At 40.5% G+C, this 14,858-nt stretch overlaps 3 protein-coding genes across 3 annotated transcripts in view; 1 reads left to right on the top strand and 2 right to left on the bottom strand.

Moving 5' to 3' along the window:
* The window catches only part of tmx3a (thioredoxin related transmembrane protein 3a), a 253,249-nt gene that overhangs the window by 209,127 nt on the left and 29,264 nt on the right, over positions 1 to 14,858 (bottom strand). The window lies entirely within an intron of this gene.
* Positions 267 to 3,155, top strand: lyrm4a (LYR motif containing 4 a). Its single transcript, XM_079530041.1, has 3 exons — positions 267 to 393; positions 1,736 to 1,856; positions 2,037 to 3,155. Exons 1-3 carry the CDS (start codon positions 308 to 310, stop codon positions 2,097 to 2,099), a joined length of 270 nt encoding a protein of 89 aa, XP_079386167.1. The 5' UTR covers positions 267 to 307; the 3' UTR covers positions 2,100 to 3,155.
* On the bottom strand, positions 5,121 to 13,273 carry rpp40 (ribonuclease P/MRP 40 subunit). The gene is made up of 8 exons (XM_079530570.1): positions 12,992 to 13,273; positions 10,222 to 10,366; positions 9,596 to 9,664; positions 9,156 to 9,251; positions 7,857 to 7,976; positions 7,520 to 7,745; positions 6,182 to 6,313; positions 5,121 to 5,414 (listed from the first exon to the last, which is right to left on the bottom strand). Exons 1-8 carry the CDS (start codon positions 13,106 to 13,108, stop codon positions 5,216 to 5,218), a joined length of 1,104 nt encoding a protein of 367 aa, XP_079386696.1. The 5' UTR covers positions 13,109 to 13,273; the 3' UTR covers positions 5,121 to 5,215.

The following is a 14,858-nucleotide window of genomic DNA, read 5'->3' as shown; positions in this document are numbered from 1 at the left end:
CTGCTGGGTGGACCGTGGAACTACAATATGACAAGAATATGAATATATAGTTTATAATTCCACAATGATTCAAAACAATTCCCTTGAATTGGAAAATTAAGTCTCCAACTTTTTAGTTGTATGCTTTATATTATTTAAAACGAAAGTATCAATGTTACATTTAGGCCTATGTATGTATTTATTAGTTTTGATGTGAAGTAAGGAAGAGGCCCAATTTCTTTTCATTGTTGCTGCTGTCTGTGCATATTGTAAAGTGTAAACAGCAGAGGGCAGCAGAGCAGCACTGTTGTTGTGTAAAGTAACCAACATGGCGTCTCTGAGCAGAAGGCAGGTTATTAACCTGTACAGAATGATGATCAGAGAGAGCCAGAAGTTCCCTACTTACAACTACAGGTATATTATTTACATAGCATTCATTTACTAATATAACAACACTTTGTACTGATATTGCACTGAAACGGATGTTTTATGATAGTTTGAAGGCTTGAAGCCACATGTCAAGAGGCGCCTCCTCCTGTAAAACTAATGTGTTCACTTTTACTGTTACATTACATCAAAAATGTGCATAATTATAATGCACCTTGAGCTTATATCTACGTTCAACGTTTGATACAAATGAAGTTTATGAATATTGTTTATTTTCCGGAGCAATCACGAGCTGTTGTTGCATCAGAAGTTCTTCAGATGTCCATCCCATTGTAGATTGCACTCAAGTGCAGATGACTGAAAAAAGAGACATAACTAGAAAAAGTGCCCTTCTGGGCACAGGTCTCCACCAGGAGGATAGGACTGTGTGAGATGTTTGGCAAAATGTTTAGGAGTAATATAAACATGTTTGATGGCAATTGGATGGCAATTGGATGACTTGAGGCATTTTGTTGCAAAAATGTGTTTTGCAAAAATCAACCTGTTGGTGGCGCTATAACAGGCCAATGTGAAAAGGGTGGGATATATTCCTCAGCCTAGTAAGAAAATGTGTGAAAGATTTCACGTTAATTGCATGCTGCGTTCATGATTTGAGGCTTTTGTTCAAAACGGGGCAATCTTGCAAACTGTGAAAGCCAATTATAGCCAATTAGGATGGAATATGAAATATCGGACAGATCCGACTTGAGCACATGACCATAGAGATACTGTGTAACGATTTGTGAGATTTTTGGACAGAATCTGGAGGAGTAATATCAAAAAATGTGTTTTACAAAAGTCGGCCTCCTGGTGGCGCTATAAAAGGCAGATGCGGAAAATGCAGGTCAAAGGTTTGTCCTTGGCCTCTAGGGAGTGTGCATGCAACGTTTCACGCAGATCGGTGCAGTTTAGGTAAAAAATGTGAAAAGCTGCCTCATGGTGGCGCTATAACAGGCCGTTCTGGAAAATGCGGGGCAGAGGTTCATCGTTGGCATCCAGGGAGTGTGTGTGCAAAGTTTGGCATCGACCAGGTTAACGGTGCCGGAGATTAGCTGGTAACAGACGGACGGAAGGACGGACGGACGGACACACACACACACGGACGGACGGACACACACACACACACACACGGACGGAGTGCAAAACATACTCTCTCCCCATGCCTTCGGCCTGGTGGAGACAATTAACAGTATAGCCTACATAACTGTAAAGTTATGGGGGAAAATAAATTCTGGCTGTATGTCCATTTGTTTAAAACCTTGTAGAGTTGGGATGTACAGTAGGCTAATAATGGATTGTGTTTTTCTGCTTTTAAATGTGTCTGTTGAAGGACTTATGCACTGCGCAGAATCAAAGACGGTTTCCGGGAAAACATGAAGGTCGAAAACCCCAAAGCACTGGATGTGCTGTTGAGCCAGGCACACGAGAGTCTGGCGCTCATCAAGAGACAGGTACTGTCTGTGTGTGTGTTACATCTTTATGAAATGACTACAATAGTTTTATGATTTTGAAGACTGGTCTGGTCTTAACTGCCTGTGTGTGTGTGTGTGTGTGTGTGTGTGTGTGTGTGTGTGTGTGTGTGTGTGTGTGTGTGTGTGTACGCACACACACATGTTTGTGTGTGAGTGCAGGTGTCGGTGGGCCAGATGTACACCAGTCAGAGGACCATATTGGAGGACAGAAGTCATCACTAACCACTGAAACCCTCTAATCTTGCCTACTTGGAGCTTCTTTTTGGGAATGTTCCCCCCAGAATAGGGATGGGTTCAAGTGCATATTAGAAGTGTACCGTACACATGCCACAGGTTCAATCCCAGCAACAATATCAATGAAAACAAACCTTCCACTTCTTGTAAACAGGAAAGTGTTCATTTAATGTGAAATGTTTTACATTTATCACCGCAGATGCAGCCTAGATTCTGCAAAAAAGGGGTTTAAAGATTGCACAGGAAGTGGACTGCGGGGAAATCCGGAAAAGGCCGAGCAAAGCCAAAGCAAGCGTTGCCTAACAACCGGGCCGCTGATAGAAAATGGATATTAGCGAGACCATTCTGAATCGATATAAAACGATATAAAATGAGATCTCGTATAGATTGCCGAAGTCCTGACGTCACTCGCTCATCCCCTGGTTCCAAGGGGTTCGCGGAAGTTTTATAAATATAACATTTGGTCATCTTAAAATCTCCTCATATAACAATTGTGGTCCAAAAATAAACAAACGTATTGTCAGGAAGGTGTCTCTGTATCGTTTACGACAGTCAGTCACTCATATTGATACAGTCTGTTTCTAGCGAAAATGTAACTAATTCGGCAGCAGTAACATTAGCGTTTTCACCGCCGGGATAATTTGTGTATGAGGCGATCTAAGATCCCACTATGGGGATTATAATACAAATAAATAAATACACAAACCCTTGGAATTAGCGTACTCTAGCGATATTGACATCAGACTTCGGTGCTCTATTTGGCAGCCCACGGGTGTAAATAATTATGATAAAAACGAGTTATTTGACAGCCAATGTGTTAAGAGCTCCGGCAGAGCGCAGGCTGAAGAAAAACACGTCCCTGCAAGGGATGAATGTCAACATCTGCAAGGAAACACCAGCACAATATAGTGGCTGAGGGAAATGGCTAAAATATTTATATGCATATATTAAAAAAATGGACACTTGTACACCTTTAAGTGTGAAGTATTGTGTTAAAGTAATTGTAACAAATTGTGTAAAAAATAAAGCCTTTACTCAACCCAATATTTTTTTTCTTTTTGTAATATTATTCCCACAAATGTTGTCCAAACATAATGCAAATCGGTACACATTATATCTTTAGTCAAGTAATCAAGACGTATCCATCCGATTGTTCCTATCTAATCCTGATTAGTGAATTCCGAACATTCCTGGTTTCACAGTAACCTACCTGACCTGGCGGAGACCTGTGCTCTGAGGAGCACTTTTCTAGTTTTTTACTTTACGTCCATTCTATTCCAATACATCACAGAGGCAAAAGTTTTACAATAATTTGAACTTTGAATTTGAATGTTAGTTAAAAGTTATTTTGCTGATTTAATTATTATTATAATACAGACTTATTTTATACTTTGTCTATTTGAAAATAGCTGATCTACAAGTTTTTGAAAACATTTAAAAAAAGAAAACTTGTGAAATTCTACTTTCTTTGGTGTGAAAATAACTAAACAAAGAGGATCGTGATGCCTAACGCATCACGATTAGTTAGGACTAGTGCTCGGACCTCAGAGCCCAGTTCTGAGACAGTGTAAATAATATTAGAATTCATAGAATGACACTAGTACAGGGGTTCTCAACCTGGGGGTTGTGACCCCACATTATTTTGGGGGGTCCCCAGATTATATAAAAGATCGAATTGAATGGCTGGAAAATGGAAATGAAGAGTTTACATAGTACATGCATAAACTTTCCTTCATGATTATATCTGGTTTCAGTATTTATGACGTATTCTCTATTAAGGTTATTGTAGCGGTTAATTTGTATTGGGGGTGGGGAGGTGGGCGGGGCGGGGCGGCGGTCGCAAAACATGGCCAAAGCATTTCTAGCATATCCCTAATGTGTGTGTGTATTTTGTTATTTGTATAGGCTACTTTTGAATTCTTAAGGTTATATTTATTTTTTAACCCTAGAACAAACCATAGCGAGGAGGCGGCGTCAGTGAATCCAGTAATCTACGGTATGAGTCTGGCCAAACCAGGCTAGTCATCACACACATCCAGTATTGTTATTCTCAAACAGAACCCAGGTTATAGTTATAGATATGGTGGACTAGGACCGGGCAACAGTCAAATCAATAGCATGACTATTTACAACTTTTTCCTAGACCATTATTAATGTAAGATTATCTAAAAAACTAAAACTAAGTAGAGAAAATAGCCAACCTTGTAGGTTGGCTATTTTCAGTTTGTACACTACCAATGTACAACATGTAATGTTTCTGTTTGTACACTACCAATGTTTCTGTTTGTACACTACCAATGTACAACATGTAATGTTTCTGTTTGTACACTACCAATGTACAACATGTAATGTTTCTGTTTGTACACTACCAATGTACAACATGTAATGTTTCTGTTTGTACACTACCAATGTACAACATGTAATGTTTCTGTTTGTACACTACCAATGTACAACATGTAATGTTTCTGTTTGTACACTACCAATGTACAACATGTAATGCAGAGTTAACCCATTAAGACCGGGAACACATCTGTATCACATTAGCTTTTAACCACTTCAACCATTATTCTAAACTTTGGAAATTAAAAAATAGGAGATATATAAGGTCATAGCAGGCCACTTCGTGGCGCGCTACGAGCTTGTAGATATATACTATTTTAACTCAAATCCTTGCTTTTGGGGGTCCCTGGAACAAAATATTTTGAGATGGGGATTGACAGCCAAATACATAACATTCTTTCCTTGACATGAAAAAGTTTGAGAACCACTGATATAGAAACATACGTCTTTTCAGGATACTGTTAGGATTTAGAAAACATTTGTAGAATCGACCTCAGTTGGTTAATCAGACTTCCAAATGGATCCAATGAAGTTATTAGCGCTTGTTAATACTTGTCATTCGTTCAATATTTCTAAAAACACAGACATACCAGTAACCAGTTTAAAAAAAGAAAAAGATTTGTCGATATACAAAATAAATACAAATGTACAAATAAAAAATACACCTGCTTCTCGATTAATCTTTTAATCTACGTGAGCAAGATGAAGGCAGTTACTGGTTCTAAATATGGGTTTAGATATTATTTCGGGTTAACTGCCCCACACTATGGTGGACAGTTATCATTAGGTCCCGTCATCATACACATCCAGTATTGTTTGTCTTCAAACAGGAGCACGCTGTACAGGTTCTCCCCTCCCTGTAGGAAGCCGTGTTCCGCCGTCGCCCAGGCGACAGGACTGTCCACGAAGCCCTTAACCGTCAGCGCCAGCCACGAGGTCCCTCCGGGCTGCTCGATGTACAGCCTGATGGAAAAATAACAAAACAAAGAGGATCTTGATACGTTCTTAGGGTCGAGTGTTTGGAACTCAGAGCCCAGTTCTGAGACAGTGTAAATAATATGGAATTAATAGAATATATAAATAACACTGTAGTCCTCTAGTCTAGGAAGCTTCTTCAAGGGCCCTTTGAAACCGAACAAAGATGGTCATTAGTTTGAGGATGCAGCAGCTTTTTAGGGTTTAACCCGTTAAAACAGGGAAGGTTCTTTATCATTTTAGATGTATACAGCATCATACGTTTTTCAGAAACTAAATATATGCAAGCTCACAGCACTTGAGCCACACTGCACATTTTTGAAAAATATTGAAAATGTCCCTGGCACAAAACAATTTCAGATGGGGGGCCATATTCGCCATATTTGTAGCTGTCCGGCAAAAAACAGCATTTTTCAGGATTTGATTTATTGATGACAGTTGATAAAGTATTGATTACTTTAATAGTTTGATTATTGATTACCTCAGTAGTTTGATCAGCATATAGTATTGATAACAGTAGATAACATATTGATTACCTCAGTAGTTTGATAAGCATATAGTATTGATAACAGTAGATCACATATTGATTGCTTGATGATTGATGCTTTTATGATTTTTATTGCCTGTTGTATCTCTTGTATGTTAACCCCGTGTATGTATCCCTATGGACCTGAGTCTGCTAATAAAGTTGAATGATTACCTCAGTAGTTTGATCAGCATATAGTATTGATAACAGTAGATAACATATTGATTACCTCAGTAGTTTGATCAGATTGTAGACATCTTCAGGTAGGATGAGTCCGTTCAGCCTGCACACTAAGGTGTTGTCAGATACACAATATGGTTCTGGACACACATATGTAGACAGGAAACTTGTGGTGTCGTCTCTAAAAACAAAACAAAACAATAAAAACATCCATATGAGATCATCGCTAGGGCTGTCATGATTACAAATTTAAGTTGACGATTAATTGTCTTACAAATAATTGTGAATAACAAAGTAATTGTGTTTTTGGCATTGAACAATAATATATGAATACAAATTTTATTTCAGATTGCCTTTAAGGCTTCGTAATCACAAATTGCTCAGGGCAGATAACGGACTCAAATATACCAAGACATTACTGACATATTTATGCGACCATTTCCTAATGCACTACCTCCTCATAACCTCCTCCTCCATTTCCTAATGCACTACCTCCTCATAACCTCCTCCTCCATTTCATAATGCACTACCTCCTCATAACCTCCTCCTCAATTTTAAAATGAACTACCTTCTCATTACCTCCTCCTCCATTTCATAATGCACTACCTCCTCATAACCTCCTCCTCCATTTCATAATGCACTACCTTCTCATTACCTCCTCCTCCATTTCATAATGCACTTTCTCATAACCTCCATTTCATAATGCACTACCTCCTCATAACCTCCTCCTCCATTTCATAATGCACTACCTTCTCATTACCTCCTCCTCCATTTCATAATGCACTACCTTCTCATTACCTCCTCCTCCATTTCATAATGCACTACCTTCTCATTACTTCCTCCTCCATTTCATAATGCACTACCTTCTCATAACCTCCTCCTCCATTTCATAATGCACTACCTTCTCATAACCTCCTCCTCCATTTCATAATGCACTACCTTCTCATTACCTCCTCCTCCATTTCATAATGCACTACCTTCTCATTACCTCCTCCTCCATTTCATAATGCACTACCTTCTCATTACCTCCTCCTCCATTTCATAATGCACTACCTTCTCATTACCTCCTCCTCCATTTCATAATGCACTACCTCCATAGAGTTATAAAGGATAGAGGACGGACAGCCCCGCCCCCTGCTATTAATTTCAATAAAGTTGCTCAGTGGTGTTTTGAAGCACCCGGAAGAACGCTCTACTTCCTCATTTGACCAAAATGCGGAAGTGCAAACGAGCGCTCAATGTTAAACCCCAGCGATGCGGGGTTTCCTCGTGCTAAATTCAGTGGCCCGCCTGCTTTCCAGCTTTCACCACTACGTCTCGCAGCTTCAACATCGGCAAGCCTTTCTGGGGGCTTGACTACCTCCTCCTCCATTTCATAATGCACTACCTCCTCATAACCTCCTCCTCCGTTACGGTGACTCCGCCCTCCACACAGCCCAGCCACTCCAGGAGGCTGTGGGTGTCACATGACTTCAGCTCCTCCCCCAGCATGTGATGTGATTGGAGGGTTGGGCAGGGCAGGTTGGCCAGGAGGCGTGTCCTAACTTTAGGTCTGTGTATTGTCCAATCACAATGAGACAAGAGACTCTGCAGGGCTCCGCCCCCATCTGGACCTAAAACAAAAAAAAACCTCAACGTTAAAGGACAATTAAAACATATAATTGTATTGTTGTGATACAAAGTGATGCGTGTGTGTGTGTGTGTATGTTTGTGTGTGTGTATACCATGTCTTGCTAACAGGAAGTCAGTCGTCAGTTGGACTCTGTCTTTGAGCGCTGTCACAACTCTCTGATAAAACTTCTGTCCAGGAGACATTTTTCCGTCTTTTAAATTAATATTCACCACTGTAAAATACACGTATTTGCATTAATATACGCCACTGTAAAATACACATTAAAATGAATGTTCACACCACTGTAAAATAAACATTTAAATGTACCATATATTCACCTGTAAAGATACACACTGTAAATAAAAGCAGAACTATGTCGTTTGGGGTATCAGTGTCCACTTTGGACACATATGGCTGCCAACGTCTTTGACTTCATTACCTTAGAGTCTCTTGCAAGCATGTCCGTCGAGGACACGCTGTGATTGGCAGTGGCGTAAATATCGACGGTGCACCGGGGCCCAGACGCTGCGGGTGCCCATGATAAATAATAAAATAAAATAAAAAAGCCAAGGCGATTCAATTTTCTCTGTGGCTCTGCTCAGAGCTAAAGTGTGAGCTACAACTAGAGCTAAAACGTGCTTCTCCGTCCCGTGATACATGTAGGCTATTTGCGCGCATCTCACTGTGTGCGTTCGGGGGGGTCTATCGGGCCTATCCTATGTTACGCCACTGGTGATTGGCCAGTCTTCACTTTGACTGGCAGTTCTGCCTTGGTGTCTTGGCCAATGCCAGAACTCATTGTCTCCCCTACACATACAGTCAAGCCCCCTGAGTCTATACATTAATGGAAGGATGATTGTTATTGCTTAACACATTTAGGCCTGACGTCGAAATAAAAAAAAACGTTTGCTCTGAAAGAATATATATTCAAAGATTTGTGCCGCATTTTTACGATTTTCCAAAAATAGCAGACCTACAAGTTCATAGCGCGCCACTCGGTGGCGCGCTATGAGCTTGTAGATCTGCCATTTTTCAATAGCTAAAGTATAACATAATGCTTAGTTAAAACACCAAAAGGGGTTCCCGCCCAAAATGGATTAAAAGCTATAATATGACACAGATGCGTCCTCAGGTCTAAATGGGTTAAACATGTAACTTGAACTTCATACTTTTGTGGGACATAATATGCTATATATTTGTTAAAAGTTTACATAGCGCTGCTTTAATATTCTAAAGAGAAGAGAGTAAAGAGAAGTATTTAGCACTACTGTAAATACTACCGTTTGCTGATGACAGTAACTCACCGTGTCCGTATCTGTAGATTCATCTAATTAATTAAATGTCTCATTGTGCGTTGATGACATTGCATGTTGCTGTTATAAATGTGTGTAGATGACGGACAGGAACTCACCGTATCTGCCGGCGTGCCTGTGGTTGTAGCGAGACGCTTTGCCTTCCAGTCCAAGCATCTCATACGTGTCCTTATCTACAGACAGTATTAAATGACCTGAAAACAACATAATAATCATTCATTATATTGTTGCTGTCGGGCAGAAACATCTCATCTCCATATTTTAACTTTATTGTGTTTTTCGAAAATCAACGCCCTGCTTGATCACACTACAGAGTCACACAAAAGCATCAAAAGTAGCTGATCCGCAAACTCGAAACTCGTTTTGTGCTTGTCGATCTGCTACTTTTGCTATTTTATTTTATTTGAATCCTGAAAAGGGCATAATGAGATTTCCACCCGACAGAGGCGATATACAAATATTACACAATAAATAATAATAGGCTATATATAAGTCAAGGTAAAAAAAGAAAGAAAGAATAACACAGAAGTCACGAGACCTGTAGGAAGCAGTGCAACTGTGTTGTCTTCATCTATCCTGGTCTGATGGGAGAGACCGTATGTTCCTCCTAGAAAAACATACACATTTAATAATTATGAATAAAACACGTTCCTCCTAGACACAATAATTACCATGGCCATTAACAACAATTAATAATGCTGTGTTTGCATGAAGATACAAAGCTAGTCTACCATTTACTTTCAATGGAAGCCAGCAACGTGAAGATACAAAGCTACACAGGATACCTTGTATTTTCAATGGAAGCCAGTGACACGAAGGTACAAAGCTACAGGCTACCGTTCATTTTCAATGGAAGCCAGTGACACGAAGATACAAATGGCACATTCACACATGGAACAAGCATCGGAAATGCAGGGGAGATCGGGGGGAAACCAACACTGCATTCAATTCCAATGACGGGGGCCATTGTTGCATGCAAATGTATGAGTGGCCACAGGGATGCGGCCATTTCAATGGGGGGGGGGGGGGGGGGGGTTGCCCCCGCATTTCACTGCTGCGTCTCTCAATCAGCCAAGGGCCCGGGGTTCTTGGTCTGAACACATTTGAAGAACCCTGGTGTTATTAATGGTGTCATTGGTGTGTGACTTAGCGGGGTTATGTCACCATTGTAAACGGCGCTCTGCAGGAACTGCGGGTCCAGCAGTCTGTAGACAGGAAGTTGCGTGAGCAGGTAGAAGGAGTTCAGGTTGTTCAGGAAGTCTGACAGCTCAGGAGGCAGCCGATCACACTCTGGAATCAACAGTGACACCTGGTGGACAGTCACAGTCATCACGCAAACAGCATCTGAACAACAAGCTCATTGTTGATCATATTATGCATGGTTTCAAATGTAGGTGTTTCATATTTTTTTCTCAACTAAAATGTTATTCATTTTTCATGAACAAACAATAAAACAGACAAATAGACATCACATATGTTGCCAGACAAAATCGTATAATAATATAAAATAAAAGTACAAATGCTGTTGCATGTAAATTAGATGTCTGACTCTGAACAGTCTGATTGGCGTAGAACTAATTATTTATTTTCAACACCTGTTTGGTCCTCATGGCAGGTGTAGGACTACATCTGAAACCCAAGGACGCTTTACAATACAGGAAAATAAATAAATAATGGACCCAAGATGTGATGATGGAGGCTGCAAAGATGGCCAATTAGTCCAAGTGCCAGACACTCTGCAACCTCTTGTTTGCAATTCTATTCATACGTTTAGGGAGTTTCTCCTGTCTGGATTCTAAACACAACTTTGTTTGAGAGCTGGGAGATCATAGCGCCCAACACAACCTGGTGGGTGTTCAACCTTAGCCTGGCGCAGCCACATTTCACCCGCCCCTATTGCATATGCACCCACGTAGCCCAGCGCAGTGGTATATTAGTATCGCAACGCGAGGCTAGTTCAACCTACTGTTGATCCTGCTGCAGTTACTCCACTTCTTCTGGAGTAAAAGTTTAAAAGTTTAAAAGTGTAAAAGTTTAATCTGCCACTCAAGGGTCCATTTTGGTTCCATTTCTACACTCTCAGAGTTAAATTAGCACAGAGGATTGTACAATGCAGATTGGGGTCCTAGGGATAAAACAAATGGTATAAAATTATGATAAAATTATGTTATTGTAATAGGGGGGGGGGGGGGGAAATCACACCCATGTGAAGTGAGGGGCGCTCTTGTCATCGTACATCATCATGAGGTAAAATAGACACTATTTGTTCAGACACCATGATGTAAAATTCTTGATCATTGTCAATGGGAATTTAATGTTTGTGTAGGTCAAAGTTTGTGGAAAGACACCAAAAGCTGGATATAGGAGGGGCTAGCGCCCCTCAAAAATAGAATGGACTAGAAAAAGTGCCCTTCTGGGCACAGGTCTCCACCAGGAGGATAGGATTGTGTGTGATGTTTGGCAAAATGTTTAGGAGTAATATAAACATGTTTGTGTGTGTGTGTGTGTGTGTGTGTGTGTGTGTGTGTGTGTGTGTGTGTGTGTGTGTGTGTGTGCTACTCCTGAAAACTTTAGAAGCCCATCGTAGGCAATCAGGATGGATAATTATGAGAAATCAAACAAATCACATGATGACATGACTATGGAGAGCATGTGTACCGATTTGCATGAAATTTGGATAAAATCTGAAGGAGTAATATTAGAAAATGTGTTTTACATATGTCGGCCTCCTGGTGGCGCTATAAAGAGCAGATGTGAAAAATTCCAGGCAAAGGTTTTTCCTTGGCCTCTAGGGAGTGTGCATACATGGTTTTACACAGATCGGTGCAGTTATAGGTAAAACACAAATCGGCCAGTTATAGCGCCACCATGAGGCCGAGTTGAAAATATTCAAGTGGCATTTCTTCCTCGACCTAGTGGGAATGTGCGTGCAAAATTTCACGGAAATCACACCATGTGTTCATGATTTGCAGCATTTTGTTTGAAACGGAGCACTCCTGCGAACTTTGGAAGCCAATCTTAGCCAATCAGGATGGAGTCTGAAAAATCTGAAAGACCCGTTTCGTTGAATGGCTCTAGAGAGACTGTGTACCAATTTGCGTAATGTTTGGACAAAATCTGTAGGTGTACTGTCAAAACATTTGTTTTGCACAAAGCGGCCTCCTGGTGGCGCTATAACAGGCCAATGTGAAAACTTTGGGGCAGAGGTTCAGCTCTGGCATTCAGGGAGTGTGTGTGCAGAGTATGGCTGCGATCAAGCCAACGGTGCCAGAGATTAGCTGTTCACAGACGGACACACGGAAGGACACACGGACGGACACACGGACGGACGGACACACGGACGGACGGACGGAGTGCAAAACATACTCTCTCCCCATGCCTTCGGCCTGGTGGAGACAAAAATGAGAGGCTGTAATGTGTAGGCTACTAGGCTATCGAATATAGCTGTGTGACACAGCAGAACTGCAATAATTAGATGTGAATTCATGTATTTAGCCCATTACATGTATATAATCCATCTCTATAGGCCTAGTATGTGGAGCTTTAGCTCCTGTCTGTGACCAAACCTTTTATTTTTTGAGGGGTGCTATAGCCCCTCCTATACAACTTTTTGTCCTTGTTATAGTTATATGATATATATCACATAAATTCAGTTGTCATCTTACATGATCATGGTTAAAAGATTTGTTTTTTTTTATTAAGAAGAAGAAGTATAGGCTATTCATTTTTTATTGGATGCTGTACGACAAGAGCGCCCCTCACTTCACACGGGTGTGATTTTTTAAATATAGGCTGTCATGTGTGCAAACTGCAAAGTAGGCTATATGAAGTTATAACATTTTATTAACAAGCCTTTATTTACGTGTGTACTTATACATACATATGCATAAATATATAACTACCGGTATATTATGTTAAAATATGATAGCTTTACCTGGTAGTTGAAGTAATGGTCTTGGATCTGCTTGCTGATTCTCGACTTTTCATTTTCAAAACTGGATTTTTCACAAACCAACAAACTTCTAGGAGTCTTCTCTAACTCTATAGCCATTTGTACGCAGCAGTACACTACTAAACTGTTATTGTGTTATATAGATATTAATGGTAGATGATGATATTATGAGTAGTAGAATAGATAGCGTACAAGTCACGTTGATTTTGCAATAGATTCACTTCAAACGCGAAACACAACAAATGTGTTGACCAAATACTTCCGGGTCGTGCGTCGATTTTGATCAATTTCAGAATAAAGGCATCGATGAACATATTCCCAAAAACATCAAATATTGTTCATAGGCCTACTATTTTCACTGCATTTCTGTAGAAGACCAACCTCGCATCACCAGGCTTTCCACGGGATAGTAGGCTATAGTATTTCTCTCTTTAATGAACATAACATTCCAGGCGAGAACAGAAGTGATGGAGAGCAGCCAGGAACACTCTATGAACTCCAACACACTATGAAATTGAAGCTGATAAATGATCTTAGTTTGTGGGGTTCTCTCATCTGACTTTATTAACAGTTTGCAGGGGAAAAAAGCACAGGGAAGCACAGTTCAATACAAGACGAGGGCTGCTAAGAACATTTTAGCTTTAAGTCAAGAAAGCACTGTCTTGTTTCCATTCATCTGAACATTTAATCACATAGGCTACTATACAAAAAATAGCATATAAATAGAAATAAAAACTATGTACAGGGGTAACTTGCCGTAAGTGCTCGCTCGATCTTTATAAGGGTAGTAAACTTGTAAAAGTTGAATCTACAAGTGCAACACAGTTTTGTAGAGGGGGCCCTGGCTGCTTTCTCTCTCTCACTAGCTCTTGAAGACCCCTGCTCAATAGCAATTATACTATCACAAGCTTTACGAAAAACGAAAACAGCATTATGTTTCATAATTCATATCAATTATCATTTGTAACACCCAATTTTGCGCTCAAATGGATACAGTCTATGACCGTCATACCCTGCAGTGGGCAGTAGGGGGCGTCCATCGACTTTGAATTAATCAATTCCTTGCATCTTGACTTTCATCTTTCTGTCCATCCATGGTGGAAGATTCTAATAAGCACTTGAACCCTAGCATCCATGCTGGGGGCAGGACTCAGAGGGGGTCATTCACCAAAATAATAGCAGCTCCACAAGTGTGAGCTTGTAGATTTTGTTTGTTCTTCCTTTCTGTTTTGTTTTTAATCAAATTCAAAATTGTTGAGGCCTTGGACCATTAGGGGCCTCAGACCCATGGTGTATCAGAGCAGGGGGTCTTCAACAGTTTTCAGGCCACGGAAAACTTAGCTGAGAGATCAATCAGGGAGCCCATAAAATTGTGCTGCAGATTAAACTTTTAGTTGTAGTTTGAACTTCATCACAATCTTCTAATTCTTCTATTATGTTGGATTAATGTAAATGTTACAGACATCTAACCTATGGGTCATGCATTTAAACTTGAGATTTGGCTCTGTACTCATGTACTGTACCCTACTTGGCCGGCGCTTTCCCCCCCTACACCAAACCTCTTTGCAGACAATAGCCGATCTACAAGCTCACGTGCTACTAGGCGTTGCAGTCAAGTTCCCCAACGCAGTCTGCCAGGCGAAGCGTGTAATTTGATCCGTTCGTTCATGACTGACACACCACTAGTTGTGAGCTTGTAGATCTGCCATCTTTGGCTAATGTTCTCCTCAGAATAGGGACGCTAGGGTTCAAGTGGTTAATGTAAAAATAAAAATAAAGTTCCTATCACACAAAGATTTGGTGGGCCCCTTGTAGTAAACTGTCAACTGAGGACCCCTTGAGGTCCCGG

The sequence above is a fragment of the Electrona antarctica genome, assembly GCF_951216825.1.
Source record: "Electrona antarctica genome assembly, chromosome: 19".
Classification (NCBI taxonomy): domain Eukaryota; kingdom Metazoa; phylum Chordata; class Actinopteri; order Myctophiformes; family Myctophidae; genus Electrona; species Electrona antarctica.
The sequence above is the reverse complement of the archived record's forward strand: the minus strand, read 5'-3'. Positions and strand labels throughout refer to the sequence as shown.